General features: G+C 35.3%; 1 protein-coding gene across 1 annotated transcript in view; it reads right to left on the bottom strand.

The window, feature by feature from the left end:
• Positions 1-19799, bottom strand: part of LOC144436277 (importin-13-like) — a 92606-nt gene that overhangs the window by 71163 nt on the left and 1644 nt on the right. The window contains exons 3-8 of the mRNA XM_078125024.1: positions 19299-19357; positions 17866-17974; positions 15898-15996; positions 14539-14592; positions 14120-14192; positions 8499-8715 (exon numbers count right to left, since the gene is read on the bottom strand). Of these exons, the coding sequence (XP_077981150.1) occupies positions 8499-8715; positions 14120-14192; positions 14539-14592; positions 15898-15996; positions 17866-17974; positions 19299-19357 (611 nt within the window). The remainder of the gene's footprint in view (positions 1-8498; positions 8716-14119; positions 14193-14538; positions 14593-15897; positions 15997-17865; positions 17975-19298; positions 19358-19799) is intronic.

The following is a 19799-nucleotide window of genomic DNA, read 5'->3' as shown; positions in this document are numbered from 1 at the left end:
GTGTATCTATACAGGTATGTGCTATGTAGGAACTTACTTGTATGCTATAAAGTTACATAAAACATTGACCAGTGTATCTATACAGGTATGTGTTATGTAGGAACTTACTTGTATGCTATAGGGTTACATAAAACATTGACCAGTGCATCTATACAGGTATGTGCTATGTAGGAACTTACTTGTATGCTATAGGGTTACATAAAACATTGACCAGTGTATCTATACAGGTATGTGCTATGTAGGAACTTACTTGTATGTGCTATGTAGGAACTTACTTGTATGCTATAGGGTTACATAAAACATTGACCAGTGCATCTATACAGGTATGTGCTATGTAGGAACTTACTTGTATGCTATAAAGTTACATAAAACATTGACCAGTGTATCTATACAGGTATGTGCTATGTAGGAACTTACTTGTATGCTATAAAGTTACATAAAACATTGACCAGTGCATCTATACAGGTATGTGCTATGTAGGAACTTACTTGTATGCCAGAAAGTTACATAAAACATTGACCAGTGCATCTATACAGGTATGTGCTATGTAGGAACTTACTTGTATGCTATAAAGTTACATAAAACATTGACCAGTGTATCTATACAGGTATGTGCTATGTAGGAACTTACTTGTATGCTATAGGGTTACATAAAACATTGACCAGTGCATCTATACAGGTATGTGCTATGTAGGAACTTACTTGTATGCTATAAAGTTACATAAAACATTGACCAGTGTATCTATACAGGTATGTGCTATGTAGGAACTTACTTGTATGCTATAACGTTACATAAAACATTGACCAGTGCATCTATACAGGTATGTGCTATGTAGGAACTTACTTGTATGCTATAAAGTTACATAAAACATTGACCAGTGCATCTATGCAGGTATGTGCTATGTAGGAACTTACTTGTATGCTATAAAGTTACATAAAACATTGACCAGTGCATCTATACAGGTATGTGCTATGTAGGAACTTACTTGTATGCTATAAAGTTACATAAAACATTGACCAGTGCATCTATACAGGTATGTGCTATGTAGGAACTTACTTGTATGCTATAAAGTTACATAAAACATTGACCAGTGCATCTATACAGGTATGTGCTATGTAGGAACTTACTTGTATGCTATAAAGTTACATAAAACATTGACCAGTGTATCTATACAGGTATGTGCTATGTAGGAACTTACTTGTATGCTATAACGTTACATAAAACATTGACCAGTGCATCTATACAGGTATGTGCTATGTAGGAACTTACTTGTATGCTATAAAGTTACATAAAACATTGACCAGTGCATCTATGCAGGTATGTGCTATGTAGGAACTTACTTGTATGCTATAAAGTTACATAAAACATTGACCAGTGCATCTATGCAGGTATGTGCTATGTAGGAACTTACTTGTATGCTATAGGGTTACATAAAACATTGACCAGTGCATCTATACAGGTATGTGCTATGTAGGAACTTACCTGTATGTGCTATGTAGGAACTTACTTGTATGCTATAAAGTTACATAAAACATTGACCAGTGCATCTATACCTGTATGTGCTATGTAGGAACTTACTTGTATGCTATAAAGTTACATAAAACATTGACCAGTGCATCTATACCTGTATGTGCTATGTAGGAACTTACTTGTATGCTATAAAGTTACATAAAACATTGACCAGTGCATCTATACAGGTATGTGCTATGTAGGAACTTACTTGTATGCTATAAAGTTACATAAAACATTGACCAGTGCATCTATACAGGTATGTGCTATGTAGGAACTTACTTGTATGCTATAGGGTTACATAAAACATTGACCAGTGCATCTATACAGGTATGTGCTGTGTAGGAACTTACTTGTATGCTATAAAGTTACATAAAACATTGACCAGTGTATCTATACAGGTACGTGCTATGTAGGAACTTACTTGTATGCTATAACGTTACATAAAACATTGACCAGTGCATCTATACAGGTATGTGCTATGTAGGAACTTACTTGTATGCTATAAAGTTACATAAAACATTGACCAGTGCATCTATGCAGGTATGTGCTATGTAGGAACTTACTTGTATGCTATAAAGTTACATAAAACATTGACCAGTGCATCTATGCAGGTATGTGCTATGTAGGAACTTACTTGTATGCTATAGGGTTACATAAAACATTGACCAGTGCATCTATACAGGTATGTGCTATGTAGGAACTTACCTGTATATGCTATGTAGGAACTTACTTGTATGCTATAAAGTTACATAAAACATTGACCAGTGCATCTATACCTGTATGTGCTATGTAGGAACTTACTTGTATGCTATAAAGTTACATAAAACATTGACCAGTGCATCTATACCTGTATGTGCTATGTAGGAACTTACTTGTATGCTATAAAGTTACATAAAACATTGACCAGTGCATCTATACAGGTATGTGCTATGTAGGAACTTACTTGTATGCTATAAAGTTACATAAAACATTGACCAGTGCATCTATACAGGTATGTGCTATGTAGGAACTTACTTGTATGCTATAAAGTTACATAAAACATTGACCAGTGCATCTATACAGGTATGTGCTATGTAGGAACTTACTTGTATGCTATAAAGTTACATAAAACATTGACCAGTGCATCTATACAGGTATGTGCTATGTAGGAACTTACTTGTATGCTATAAAGTTACATAAAACATTGACCAGTGCATCTATACAGGTATGTGCTATGTAGGAACTTACTTGTATGCTATAAAGTTACATAAAACATTGACCAGTGTATCTATACAGGTATGTGCTATGTAGGAACTTACTTGTATGCTATAGGGTTACATAAAACATTGACCAGTGCATCTATACAGGTATGTGCTATGTAGGAACTTACTTGTATGCTATAAAGTTACATAAAACATTGACCAGTGTATCTATACAGATATGTGCTATGTAGGAACTTACTTGTATGCTACAGGGTTACATAAAACATTGACCAGTGTATCTATACAGATATGTGCTATGTAGGAACTTACTTGTATGCCAGAAAGTAACATAAAACATTGACCAGTGCATCTATACAGGTATGTGCTATGTAGGAACTTACTTGTATGCTATAAAGTTACATAAAACATTGACCAGTGTATCTATACAGGTATGTGCTATGTAGGAACTTACTTGTATGCTATAAAGTTACATAAAACATTGACCAGTGTATCTATACAGGTATGTGTTATGTAGGAACTTACTTGTATGCTATAGGGTTACATAAAACATTGACCAGTGCATCTATACAGGTATGTGCTATGTAGGAACTTACTTGTATGCTATAGGGTTACATAAAACATTGACCAGTGTATCTATACAGGTATGTGCTATGTAGGAACTTACTTGTATGTGCTATGTAGGAACTTACTTGTATGCTATAGGGTTACATAAAACATTGACCAGTGCATCTATACAGGTATGTGCTATGTAGGAACTTACTTGTATGCCAGAAAGTTACATAAAACATTGACCAGTGCATCTATACAGGTATGTGCTATGTAGGAACTTACTTGTATGCTATAAAGTTACATAAAACATTGACCAGTGTATCTATACAGGTATGTGCTATGTAGGAACTTACTTGTATGCTATAAAGTTACATAAAACATTGACCAGTGCATCTATACAGGTATGTGCTATGTAGGAACTTACTTGTATGCTATAAAGTTACATAAAACATTGACCAGTGTATCTATACAGGTATGTGCTATGTAGGAACTTACTTGTATGCTATAAAGTTACATAAAACATTGACCAGTGCATCTATACAGGTATGTGCTATGTAGGAACTTACTTGTATGCTATAAAGTTACATAAAACATTGACCAGTGTATCTATACAGATATGTGCTATGTAGGAACTTACTTGTATGCCAGAAAGTTACATAAAACATTGACCAGTGCATCTATACAGGTATGTGCTATGTAGGAACTTACTTGTATGCTATAAAGTTACATAAAACATTGACCAGTGTATCTATACAGGTATGTGCTATGTAGGAACTTACTTGTATGCTATAGGGTTACATAAAACATTGACCAGTGCATCTATACAGGTATGTGCTATGTAGGAACTTACTTGTATGCTATAAAGTTACATAAAACATTGACCAGTGTATCTATACAGGTATGTGCTATGTAGGAACTTACTTGTATGCTATAACGTTACATAAAACATTGACCAGTGCATCTATACAGGTATGTGCTATGTAGGAACTTACTTGTATGCTATAAAGTTACATAAAACATTGACCAGTGCATCTATGCAGGTATGTGCTATGTAGGAACTTACTTGTATGCTATAAAGTTACATAAAACATTGACCAGTGCATCTATGCAGGTATGTGCTATGTAGGAACTTACTTGTATGCTATAGGGTTACATAAAACATTGACCAGTGCATCTATACAGGTATGTGCTATGTAGGAACTTACCTGTATGTGCTATGTAGGAACTTACTTGTATGCTATAAAGTTACATAAAACATTGACCAGTGCATCTATACCTGTATGTGCTATGTAGGAACTTACTTGTATGCTATAAAGTTACATAAAACATTGACCAGTGCATCTATACCTGTATGTGCTATGTAGGAACTTACTTGTATGCTATAAAGTTACATAAAACATTGACCAGTGCATCTATACAGGTATGTGCTATGTAGGAACTTACTTGTATGCTATAAAGTTACATAAAACATTGACCAGTGCATCTATACAGGTATGTGCTATGTAGGAACTTACTTGTATGCTATAGGGTTACATAAAACATTGACCAGTGCATCTATACAGGTATGTGCTGTGTAGGAACTTACTTGTATGCTATAAAGTTACATAAAACATTGACCAGTGTATCTATACAGGTATGTGCTATGTAGGAACTTACTTGTATGCTATAACGTTACATAAAACATTGACCAGTGCATCTATACAGGTATGTGCTATGTAGGAACTTACTTGTATGCTATAAAGTTACATAAAACATTGACCAGTGCATCTATGCAGGTATGTGCTATGTAGGAACTTACTTGTATGCTATAAAGTTACATAAAACATTGACCAGTGCATCTATGCAGGTATGTGCTATGTAGGAACTTACTTGTATGCTATAGGGTTACATAAAACATTGACCAGTGCATCTATACAGGTATGTGCTATGTAGGAACTTACCTGTATGTGCTATGTAGGAACTTACTTGTATGCTATAAAGTTACATAAAACATTGACCAGTGCATCTATACCTGTATGTGCTATGTAGGAACTTACTTGTATGCTATAAAGTTACATAAAACATTGACCAGTGCATCTATACCTGTATGTGCTATGTAGGAACTTACTTGTATGCTATAAAGTTACATAAAACATTGACCAGTGCATCTATACAGGTATGTGCTATGTAGGAACTTACTTGTATGCTATAAAGTTACATAAAACATTGACCAGTGTATCTATACAGGTATGTGCTATGTAGGAACTTACTTGTATGCTATAAAGTTACATAAAACATTGACCAGTGCATCTATACAGGTATGTGCTATGTAGGAACTTACTTGTATGCTATAGGGTTACATAAAACATTGACCAGTGTATCTATACAGGTATGTGCTATGTAGGAACTTACTTGTATGCCAGAAAGTTACATAAAACATTGACCAGTGTATCTATACAGGAATGTGCTATGTAGGAACTTACTTGTATGCTATAAAGTTACATAAAACATTGACCAGTGCATCTATACAGGTATGTGCTATGTAGGAACTTACTTGTATGCTATAGGGTTACATAAAACATTGACCAGTGTATCTATACAGATATGTGCTATGTAGGAACTTACTTGTATGCTATAGGGTTACATAAAACATTGACCAGTGCATCTATACAGATATGTGCTATGTAGGAACTTACTTGTATGCTATAAAGTTACATAAAACATTGACCAGTGCATCTATACAGGTATGTGCTATGTAGGAACTTACTTGTATGCTATAAAGTTACATAAAACATTGACCAGTGTATCTATACAGGTATGTGCTATGTAGGAACTTACTTGTATGCTATAGGGTTACATAAAACATTGACCAGTGCATCTATACAGGTATGTGCTATGTAGGAACTTACTTGTATGCTATAAAGTTACATAAAACATTGACCAGTGTATCTATACAGATATGTGCTATGTAGGAACTTACTTGTATGCTATAGGGTTACATAAAACATTGACCAGTGCATCTATACAGGTATGTGCTATGTAGGAACTTACTTGTATGCTATAAAGTTACATAAAACATTGACCAGTGTATCTATACAGGTATGTGTTATGTAGGAACTTACTTGTATGCTATAGGGTTACATAAAACATTGACCAGTGCATCTATACAGGTATGTGCTATGTAGGAACTTACTTGTATGCTATAGGGTTACATAAAACATTGACCAGTGTATCTATACAGGTATGTGCTATGTAGGAACTTACTTGTATGTGCTATGTAGGAACTTACTTATATGCTATAGGGTTACATAAAACATTGACCAGTGCATCTATACAGGTATGTGCTATGTAGGAACTTACTTGTATGCTATAAAGTTACATAAAACATTGACCAGTGTATCTATACAGGTATGTGCTATGTAGGAACTTACTTGTATGCTATAAAGTTACATAAAACATTGACCAGTGTATCTATACAGGTATGTGCTATGTAGGAACTTACTTGTATGCTATAGGGTTACATAAAACATTGACCAGTGCATCTATACAGGTATGTGCTATGTAGGAACTTACTTGTATGCTATAAAGTTACATAAAACATTGACCAGTGTATCTATACAGGTATGTGCTATGTAGGAACTTACTTGTATGCTATAGGGTTACATAAAACATTGACCAGTGCATCTATACAGGTATGTGCTATGTAGGAACTTACTTGTATGCTATAGGGTTACATAAAACATTGACCAGTGTATCTATACAGGTATGTGCTATGTAGGAACTTACTTGTATGCTATAACGTTACATAAAACATTGACCAGTGCATCTATACAGGTATGTGCTATGTAGGAACTTACTTGTATGCTATAAAGTTACATAAAACATTGACCAGTGCATCTATGCAGGTATGTGCTATGTAGGAACTTACTTGTATGCTATAAAGTTACATAAAACATTGACCAGTGCATCTATGCAGGTATGTGCTATGTAGGAACTTACTTGTATGCTATAGGGTTACATAAAACATTGACCAGTGCATCTATACAGGTATGTGCTATGTAGGAACTTACCTGTATGTGCTATGTAGGAACTTACTTGTATGCTATAAAGTTACATAAAACATTGACCAGTGCATCTATACCTGTATGTGCTATGTAGGAACTTACTTGTATGCTATAAAGTTACATAAAACATTGACCAGTGCATCTATACAGGTATGTGCTATGTAGGAACTTACTTGTATGCTATAAAGTTACATAAAACATTGACCAGTGTATCTATACAGGTATGTGCTATGTAGGAACTTACTTGTATGCTATAAAGTTACATAAAACATTGACCAGTGCATCTATACAGGTATGTGCTATGTAGGAACTTACTTGTATGCTATAAAGTTACATAAAACATTGACCAGTGCATCTATACAGGTATGTGCTATGTAGGAACTTACTTGTATGCTATAAAGTTACATAAAACATTGACCAGTGTATCTATACAGGTATGTGCTATGTAGGAACTTACTTGTATGCTATAAAGTTACATAAAACATTGACCAGTGCATCTATACAGGTATGTGCTATGTAGGAACTTACTTGTATGCTATAAAGTTACATAAAACATTGACCAGTGCATCTATACAGGTATGTGCTATGTAGGAACTTACTTGTATGCTATAGGGTTACATAAAACATTGACCAGTGCATCTATACAGGTATGTGCTATGTAGGAACTTACTTGTATGTGCTATGTAGGAACTTACTTGTATGCTATAAAGTTACATAAAACATTGACCAGTGCATCTATACAGGTATGTGCTATGTAGGAACTTACTTGTATGCCAGAAAGTTACATAAAACATTGACCAGTGCATCTATACAGGTATGTGCTATGTAGGAACTTACTTGTATGCTATAAAGTTACATAAAACATTGACCAGTGCATCTATACAGGAATGTGCTATGTAGGAACTTACTTGTATGCTATAGGGTTACATAAAACATTGACCAGTGCATCTATACAGGTATGTGCTATGTAGGAACTTACTTGTATGCTATAAAGTTACATAAAACATTGACCAGTGTATCTATACAGGTATGTGCTATGTAGGAACTTACTTGTATGCTATAAAGTTACATAAAACATTGACCAGTGTATCTATACAGGTATGTGCTATGTAGGAACTTACTTGTATGCTATAGGGTTACATAAAACATTGACCAGTGCATCTATACAGGTATGTGCTATGTAGGAACTTACTTGTATGCTATAGGGTTACATAAAACATTGACCAGTGCATCTATACAGGTGTCAAACAAATCTGGACTGTGAATTAACTGAAATAACATATGTATCATTGACTCTATATCAGTCAATGGAATACCAAATGTTACCCAGCTGGAGAAACATTTCAATGCTTGGTGACGGATTTCCATTGGTGATTCACTGCTAAGTAATCCTTGTAGCAATGGCAGCACTGTAAATCAATTAGAAATAATCATTCAATTCAAGGCAAGATACAAGAAAACCTATAATTGCATAGGTGTGTATCAGTAATTGTTTCCATTGGTGTGCACACACTAGTGGTATTTAGTGGTATGCACACGCTGTTAGTGGTGTGCACACACTAGTGGTATTTAGTGGTATGCACACGCTGTTAGTGGTGTGCACACACTAGTGGTATTTAGTGGTGTGCACACGCTGTTAGTGGTGTGCACACACTAGTGGTATTTAGTGGTGTGCACACGCTGTTAGTGGTGTGCACACACTAGTGGTATTTAGTGGTGTGCACACATTAGTGGTATTTAGTGGTATGCACACGCTGTTAGTGGTGTGCACACACTAGTGGTATTTAGTGGTGTGCACACACTAGTGGTATTTAGTGGTGTGCACACACTAGTGGTATTTAGTGGTGTGCACACGCTGTTAGTGGTGTGCACACACTAGTGGTATTTAGTGGTGTGCCCACATTAGTGGTATTTAGTGGTGTGCACACGCTGTTAGTGGTGTGCACACACTAGTGGTATTTAGTGGTGTGCACACACTAGTGGTATTTAGTGGTGTGCACACACTAGTGGTATTTAGTGGTGTGCACACGCTGTTAGTGGTGTGCACACACTAGTGGTATTTAGTGGTGTGCACACACTAGTGGTATTTAGTGGTGTGCACACGCTGTTAGTGGTGTGCACACACTAGTGGTATTTAGTGGTGTGCACACACTAGTGGTATTTAGTGGTGTGCCCACATTAGTGGTATTTAGTGGTATGCACACGCTGTTAGTGGTGTGCACACACTAGTGGTATTTAGTGGTGTGCACACACTAGTGGTATTTAGTGGTGTGCACACATTAGTGGTATTTAGTGGTATGCACACGCTGTTAGTGGTGTGCACACACTAGTGGTATTTAGTGGTGTGCACACGCTGTTAGTGGTGTGCACACACTAGTGGTATTTAGTGGTGTGCACACACTAGTGGTATTTAGTGGTGTGCACACGCTGTTAGTGGTGTGCACACACTAGTGGTATTTAGTGGTGTGCACACACTAGTGGTATTTAGTGGTGTGCACACATTAGTGGTATTTAGTGGTATGCACACGCTGTTAGTGGTTTGCACACACTAGTGGTATTTAGTGGTGTGCACACACTACAGGTATTTAATGTACATAAATTGACCGTGTGTGTATGTATGTGTGTGTATGTATGTGTGTGTGTGTGTGTGTGTGTGTGTGTGTGTGTGTGTGTGTGTGTGTGTGTGTGTGTGTGTGTGTAACGTCTCAATTTGTGTGTGTTAATTGAAGTAATGTTTGAGTGTGGGTACTGAATCTAACACTACATCTAACCTCTCAGCATGTACTTGATCATACAAAAATAATGATTGGGCTTTATAAATATCATAAGGGATGTATTATCTACAAAGTGTTAATGTTTTCAACCTCGTAAAGCTGCCAAGTGCAACATTTTGTGATAGTTATTTTCCCTGGACATTGGGTAATTGCATTGTCTTGCACACTATTGATACTCAAATTACAGTACTGTTTTTGGTATATGGAATATCTAATCACAATGTCCAAGTTTTCAGGAAAAATGCCCATTCAAAGTGAAATTACATGATAACAGAAATTATCATTGTCTCATTCTTACTGGAAATCCATCGTAACTGATTTGTCAAGTAATCAAAGCCTGTAATGGCACACATTCTAACTTCTTGTTAGACTTTCTACTACATAAATGTTTTTGTTAGTCTTTTTACTACATAAATGTTCTTGTTAGACTTTTTACTACATAAATGTTCTTGTTAGACTTTCTACTACATAAATGTTCTTGTTAGATTTTCTACTACATAAATGTTCCTGTTACTCTTTCTACTACATAAATGTTTTTTTTAGACTTTCTACTACATAAATGTTGTTAGTCTTTCTACTACATAAATGTTCTTGTTAGACTTTCTACTACATAAATGTTCTTGTTAGACTTTCTACTACATAAATGTTCTTGTTAGTCTTTCTACTACATAAATGTTCTTGTTAGACTTTCTACTACATAAATGTTCTTGTTAAACTTTCTACTACATAAATGTTTTTGTTAGACTTTCTATTAGAATTTCATGTGCAATGAACAAAGAATGTCTTCAAAGGTCAGGGGTCAAAATGTATGGCTTACCAGACTGTAAACCTATCTGAGTATGATAAAATGTATGACTTACCTAACTGTAAACCTATCTGAGTATGATAAAATGTATGACTTACCTAACTATAAACCTATCTGAGTATGATCAAATGTATGACTTACCTAACTGTAAACCTATCTGAGTATGATCAAATGTATGACTTACCTAACTATAAACCTATCTGAGTATGATCAAATGTATGACTTACCTAACTGTAAACCTATCTGAGTATGATAAAATGTATGATTTACCTAACTGTAAACCTATCTGAGTATGATAAAATGTATGACTTACCAGACTGTAAACCTATCTGAGTATGATAAAATGTATGACTTACCTAACTGTAAACATATCTGAGTATGATAAAATGTATGACTTACCTAACTGTAAACCTATCTGAGTATGATAAAATGTATGACTTACCAGACTGTAAACCTATCTGAGTATGATAAAATGTATGATTTACCTAACTGTAAACCTATCTGAGTATGATAAAATGTATGACTTACCTAACTGTAAACCTATCTGAGTATGATAAAATGTATGACTTACCTAACTGTAAACCTATCTGAGTATGATAAAATGTATGACTTACCTAACTGTAAACCTATCTGAGTATGATAAAATGTATGACTTACCAGACTGTAAACCTATCTGAGTATGATAAAATGTATGACTTACCAGACTGTAAACCTATCTGAGTATGATAAAATGTATGACTTACCTAACTGTAAACCTATCTGAGTATGATAAAATGTATGACTTACCTGACTGTAAAACTATCTGAGTATGATAAAATGTATGACTTACCTAACTGTAAACCTATCTGAGTATGATAAAATGTATGACTTACCTAACTGTAAACCTATCTGAGTATGATAAAATGTATGACTTACCTAACTGTAAACCTATCTGAGTATGATAAAATGTATGACTTACCAGACTGTAAACCTATCTGAGTATGATAAAATGTATGACTTACCTGACTGTAAACCTATCTGAGTATGATAAAATGTATGACTTACCTAACTGTAAACCTATCTGAGTATGATAAAATGTATGACTTACCTAACTGTAAACCTATCTGAGTATGATAAAATGTATGACTTACCAGACTGTAAACCTATCTGAGTATGATAAAATGTATGACTTACCTGACTGTAAACCTATCTGAGTATGATAAAATGTATGACTTACCTAACTGTAAACCTATCTGAGTATGATAAAATGTATGACTTACCTAACTGTAAACCTATCTGAGTATGATAAAATGTATGACTTACCAGACTGTAAACCTATCTGAGTATGATAAAATGTATGACTTACCTAACTGTAAACCTATCTGAGTATGATAAAATGTATGACTTACCTGACTGTAAACCTATCTGAGTATGATAAAATGTATGACTTACCTAACTGTAAACCTATCTGAGTATGATAAAATGTATGACTTACCTAACTGTAAACCTATCTGAGTATGATAAAATGTATGACTTACCTGACTGTAAACCTATCTGAGTATGATAAAATGTATGACTTACCTAACTGTAAACCTATCTGAGTATGATAAAATGTATGACTTACCTGACTGTAAACCTATCTGAGTATGATAAAATGTATGACTTACCTAACTGTAAACCTATCTGAGTATGATAAAATGTATGACTTACCTAACTGTAAACCTATCTGAGTATGATAAAATGTATGACTTACCTAACTGTAAACCTATCTGAGTATGATAAAATGTATGACTTACCAGACTGTAAACCTATCTGAGTATGATAAAATGTATGACTTACCTAACTGTAAACCTATCTGAGTATGATAAAATGTATGACTTACCTGACTGTAAAACTATCTGAGTATGATAAAATGTATGACTTACCTAACTATAAACCTATCTGAGTATGATAAAATGTATGACTTACCAGACTGTAAACCTATCTGAGTATGATAAAATGTATGACTTACCTAACTGTAAACCTATCTGAGTATGATAAAATGTATGACTTACCTAACTGTAAACCTATCTGAGTATGATAAAATGTATGACTTACCTAACTGTAAACCTATCTGAGTATGATAAAATGTATGACTTACCTAACTGTAAACCTATCTGAGTATGATAAAATGTATGACTTACCTGACTGTAAACCTATCTGAGTATGATAAAATGTATGACTTACTTTACTGTAAACCTATCTGAGTATGATAAAATGTATGACTTACCTAACTGTAAACCTATCTGAGTATGATAAAATGTATGACTTACCTAACTGTAAACCTATCTGAGTATGATAAAATGTATGACTTACCTAACTGTAAACCTATCTGAGTATAAAATGTATGACTTACCTAACTGTAAACCTATCTGAGTATGATAAAATGTATGACTTACCTAACTGTAAACCTATCTGAGTATGATAAAATGTATGACTTACCAGACTGTAAACCTATCTGAGTATGATAAAATGTATGACTTACCTAACTGTAAACCTATCTGAGTATGATAAAATATATGACTTACCTAACTGTAAACCTATCTGAGTATGATAAAATGTATGACTTACCTGACTGTAAACCTATCTGAGTATGATAAAATGTATGACTTACCTAACTGTAAACCTATCTGAGTATGATAAAATGTATGACTTACCTAACTATAAACCTATCTGAGTATGATAAAATGTATGACTTACCTAACTGTAAACCTATCTGAGTATGATAAAATGTATGACTTACCTAACTGTAAACCTATCTGAGTATGATAAAATGTATGACTTACCTAACTGTAAACCTATCTGAGTATGATAAAATGTATGACTTACCTAACTGTAAACCTATCTGAGTATGATAAAATGTATGACTTACCTAACTGTAAACCTATCTGAGTATGATAAAATATATGACTTACCTAACTGTAAACCTATCTGAGTATGATAAAATGTATGACTTACCTAACTGTAAACCTATCTGAGTATGATAAAATGTATGACTTACCTAACTGTAAACCTATCTGAGTATGATAAAATGTATGACTTACCTAACTGTAAACCTATCTGAGTATGATAAAATGTATGACTTACCTAACTGTAAACCTATCTGAGTATGATAAAATGTATGACTTACCTAACTGTAAACCTATCTGAGTATGATAAAATGTATGACTTACCTAACTGTAAACCTATCTGAGTATGATAAAATGTATGACTTACCAGACTGTAAACCTATCTGTAATTCATGTCTTACATAGCCTTTCCTTGATTGTGCCATAGGACATGTATGGAACTGTCAAGAGGGAAAAATACTATATCAGAAATTATTACACAAGACAAAATCATACATGTGTTGACAAGGATTGATTCAGTTAATTTGTCAGTATGGGACATTGTATCATGAATTACAATAAACCGGGGGGGGGGGGGGGGGGGGGGGGGGGGATTACACATTGACTTCTTGTACCATAGACAACAGGAGGGGTGAAAGAGTGGATATCATGGCAATATCTTTGAAGCAATGTTGTCTGTAATACATTACCACTTAGTAATACATTACCACAAAGAAGATTATGTATATATTTATATTTTGTTATTTATCATAACTGGATGTATTTGTAAACTTGTTTTAAACTTACTTCTTCTGGCAATACAGTCAATAGTTCAAGTAGAGATGTACACTTCTGCGTGTCCTAAGAAAGATAATTGAAAGGATTGTGTCATACAGATGGTCTTCTGATAGAGTTGTATCAACTGAGATCTAAATATTTTTACCTCAGGTATATCTGTCAGTCTTATTATTCATCCATCTATCTACTGATCTATCTGTCCACTCATCTATCTATTAATCTGTACATATATTCACTGGTCTATATATCCACTCATCTGTCTATCCACTCATCTATCTATCCACTCATCTATCTGTCCATCTATCCACTTGTCTATCTGTTTCTGTCCACTCATCTATCCACTCATCCGTCTGTCCACTCATCGGTCTATCTATCTATCTACTCACCTACATATCCACTAATCTATATATCCACTTGTCTATCGGTCCACTTGTCTATCTGATCATCTATCTATCTGTCCATCTGTCTCTGTCCACGCATATATCTGTCCACTCATCTATCTTTCAACTCATATATCTATCCACTAATTTGTCTATCCACTCATCTATCTCTCCACCCACCCATCTATCTATCCACTCATCTATCTATCCACCCATCTATCTATCCACTCATTTATCTCTCCACTCATCTATCTATCCACTCATCTATCTGTCCACTCATCTATCTATCCACTCATCTATCTATCCACTCATCTATCCACTCATCTATCTATCCACTCATCTATCTATCCACTCATCTATCTATCCACTCATCTATCTATCCACCCATCTATCTATCCACTCATTTATCTCTCCACTCATCTATCTATCCACTCATCTATCTGTCCACTCACCTATCTATCCACTCATTTATCTCTCCACTCATCTATCTATCCACTCATCTATCTATCCAGTCATCTATCTAACCACTCATCTATCTATCCACTCATCTATCTGTCCACTCATCTATCTATCCACTCATCTATCTGTCCACACATCTATCTATCCACTCATCTATCTATCCACTCATATATCTATCCACTCATCTATCCACTCATCTATCTATCCACTCATCTATCTATCCACTCAGCTATCTATCCACTCATCTATCCACTCATCTATCTATCCACTCATCTATCTATCCACTCATCTATCTGTCCACACATCTATCTCTCCACTAGTCTATCTCTCCACTGGTTTGTCTTGCAATTGTTCTACCTATCTCACCAGCTGTCCTTTTCATAACCTGTCTGTCTCTCTGTCTCTCTGTCTGACTCTCTCTCCATGTGTCTATTTCTTCACTTGTTCATCTCACCACTTCTCTTAAGTATACAAATAAGCTTTAGAGGTTACATCCCAATTGCTATCCGTCTAGAGTACATAAACTTACATCTAGGCTTGGTACAGTATTCTGTTGGAAAGTCTCTATGATATCTTTAATAGCATGAGGCCATACTTCTGGTATTGTATTCAGTACAAATGCTGACATCTGAAATGTATGAATATTAAATCATAAGATTTAAAATGACTGAAAAAGTTTATTTTCAAATTAAACAGCTGATAAAAACAAGTTATTGTTATATAGTTGAAGAGAAAGTCATCAAACATTAAAGTGTTGTTAATTGGTTGTAAAATGTGTAAACATACATCATCGGCCCATAATACTATTTACTGAAAATCTACATGCTACTGTAAAAAAAACTATGTACAAGACATGTGTTGTAATACACTTCCTTATGGAGTTTCATTGCTTGAAATACATAATGCAGCTAGTGTTTGTGTAATAACAATATTCTGAGATATAAGTACATGTATATCAAGTATTACATATGTACCACTGTGTACGTTGCTGCTGTACAGTCACAACTAAAACTGGTATTTTCACTGCTGGCTATGCAAATGAGATAAATTGAGATAAAATAGATCCTAAAGCAACACCAATCCCTGATATACTGACATTTGGTTGTTACTAAGGGCATGGTCATGGTTGCTAAGGCCAATTGTTTCAAAATGATTTAAACAAAATCTGCAGAATAACACTTCTAGAAACATCTCACCAAATTTCAGTCTCATTGGCCAAATACTTTTTTAGATTTAAATTTTTGACCAAAATGAACATTTGTACACCCAATTTGCATATCACTAATGAGATCATTATATGCTTAATATTTCTTCATCTATACACCACCAGATATATCCCCATTAAATGTCAGCCCAATCTGATCATTAGTTTTGGAATTTTGACCAAAAAGACACATTTTCAGCCCTAATTTGCATATCACTGATGGAATCATCTTGTCATAAACAAATCTTAATCTACACACCCCTGAGAATGTTCCCACTAAATTTCAGTTCAATCTGCCCTGTACTTTTTGAGTTTAAATTTTTTGACCAAAAATGACATTTTTTTACCAAAATCACATACCGGTGATAAGATCATTTTGCCCTAACTAGACACCAAAAGTAATGTCCCAACCAAATACCAAGGCAATCTGTCAGGCAGTTTTTGCACACACACATGCACACACACACACACACACACACACACACACACACACACACACACACACACACACACACACACACACACACACACACACACACACACACACACACACACAACGTGCGTACACACACACACACACACACACACACACACACACACACACTTGTACTTTTCTATCACTTTCTATGCATAGATAATGGAAAGAGCAACGAAATGTGTCAACATTTGCACACGATTCCTGGGTTCCCTGAGGCCTATACACTGAACACACCTCACTTTGGCAAGTTGTAAATATGTGGATACATGTAGCCTATACACAGGGGACCCAGGAACTGTGTGACAAACAAAACAAAACAAACAAATAAATAAATAAATAAACTATCAAATAAATGACAAATGAACAAGCAAACAAACGAACGAACGAACGAACGACAAGTATAGGGACAAATAAAATAATTAAATAAACCAGCAAATAAACAGATACTCATGGGGGTATACTAGATATGTTTTTTGTACCTATCACTATAAAAAAACACAAGGGTTCACTCAAGGTCTTTCTCTGTCCCTCTTATCAAGCCTCAAAAAACACCCAAATCAATCTTAAATGACAATAAACACTCAGTATAAGTAATTTACAGGACTCTGGCCTCTCGTAAAATTTTTACCTTTCATAGCACATGGACTACAAATTTTGGTGATTTAAAAATCAATTTCCACCATCTCCATCGCAGTATTCATATGTGTTAATTGCTGGCAACATGCAAGATTGATGACACATCTCTAGAAATATCCCCATCAAATGCCACACTAGTCTATCTAATAGTTTTGTGATTCAACATTTTTCATACTTACTGCTACACACAGCCTGGTTAACACAATTCTAGTCTTACTTGCAAAGGTAAAAATATTTTGAAACAACTGAGTCCTCAAGTTTGCATACTGGTCAGGGTGCAGTTCATTCCTACAATAGAGATATCAGGCAATGTTAGTGACAATGGTACTGCAGTTCATATCGACAGTACTATGAGGATAATAGAAACTTTCTTTAAAAATTATATCAATTAGTTGTACATGATAATAATAATAAGTATTTATAAATCACCTTTCCTCCAGAGAGCTCCAGATGATAAGTTATTATACCCTGGCCCATATCTATAGTTGCACAAATGTTGCCCAAGGACTTTAGCCATTACTTTGACTACAGTTATAATCCTTTTTATGGGGTTAAATATTATGATAGGTATATATTTTATAGAAATATCTCAAAACTCTTGAAATACATGTATTAATAGTATTCTGAATATTCAAACTTGTCAAATGTCCAGCTACATGTACTAATGTAGGAACATGTATATTTGAATGTAGCTGAGTGTTCCTGGCTTGTGACCTCAATGTAGCTGAGTGTTCCTGGCTTGTGACCTCAATGTAGCTGAGTGTTCCTGGCTTGTGACCTCAATGTAGCTGAGTGTTCCTGGCTTGTGACCTCAATGTAGCTGAGTGTTCCTGGCTTGTGACCTCAATGTAGCTGAGTGTTCCTGGCTTGTGACCTCAATGTAGCTGAGTGTTCCTGGCTTGTGACCTCAATGTAGCTGAGTGTTCCTGGCTTGTGACCTCAATGTAGCTGAGTGTTCCTGGCTTGTGACCTCAATGTAGCTGAGTGTTCCTGGCTTGTGACCTCAATGTAGCTGAGTGTTCCTGGCTTGTGACCTCAATGTAGCTGAGTGTTCCTGGCTTGTGACCTCAATGTAGCTGAGTGTTCCTGGCTTGTGACCTCAATGTAGCTGAGTGTTCCTGGCTTGTGACCTCAATGTAGCTGAGTGTTCCTGGCTTGTGACCTCAATGTAGCTGAGTGTTCCTGGCTTGTGACCTCAATGTAGCTGAGTGTTCCTGGCTTGTGACCTCAATGTAGCTGAGTGTTCCTGGCTTGTGACCTCAATGTAGCTGAGTGTTCCTGGCTTGTGACCTCAATGTAGCTGAGTGTTCCTGGCTTGTGACCTCAATGTAGCTGAGTGTTCCTGACTTGTGACCTCAAATTATAGTATACAGCCCCCCCCCCCCCCCATATAGCTTGACAACCCATCAACATGGTTCATTGTTTTAGCTAACAAAATCCTTAAAAATTGTTAGATGTTTTAGAACTTACCAGGCAGCACTTGCCCCTCCAAGATGTTTCCTTCAATGTTTCCTTACACTTCCCCCTTCCCATCCCTTCTTCTCATGTCTCTGGGGTTTTTTCACAATGTTTTGATGAAATTGATGATAATTGTGAACTGATTTGTACTCACCAGGATCTTGATATTCTTATATGCAATGCACTAGCACCAAAGAACTGAACTTCTGGGGGCTGTACAGTTCAAGAAGAAAGAAAGTCATTGATCAGAGTTCATACAAATTCAGCCTGTATTACACTACAATGTATTCTAACAAACAAAGGCATCATTTTCACTTACCTTTGTTGGCTCACAATGTAATGGATGGCATCATTTTCACTTACCTTTGTACTATCACAATGTAATGGATGGCATCACTTTGACTTACCATGCATTGTTGGCTCACAATGTAATGGATGGCATCACTTTGACTTACCGCTGTTGGCTCACAATGTAATGGATGGCATCATTCTGACTTACCATTAATGGCTCACAATGTAATGGATGGCATCACATTGACTTACCTTTGTTAGCTCACAATGTAATGGATGGCATCACATTGACTTACCATTAATGGCTCACAATGTAATGGATGGCATCACATTGACTTACCATTGTTGGCTCACAATGTAATGG

This window comes from Glandiceps talaboti, chromosome 6 (assembly GCF_964340395.1).
Source record: "Glandiceps talaboti chromosome 6, keGlaTala1.1, whole genome shotgun sequence".
Taxonomy (NCBI): Eukaryota; Metazoa; Hemichordata; class Enteropneusta; family Spengelidae; genus Glandiceps; species Glandiceps talaboti.
The sequence above is the reverse complement of the archived record's forward strand: the minus strand, read 5'-3'. Positions and strand labels throughout refer to the sequence as shown.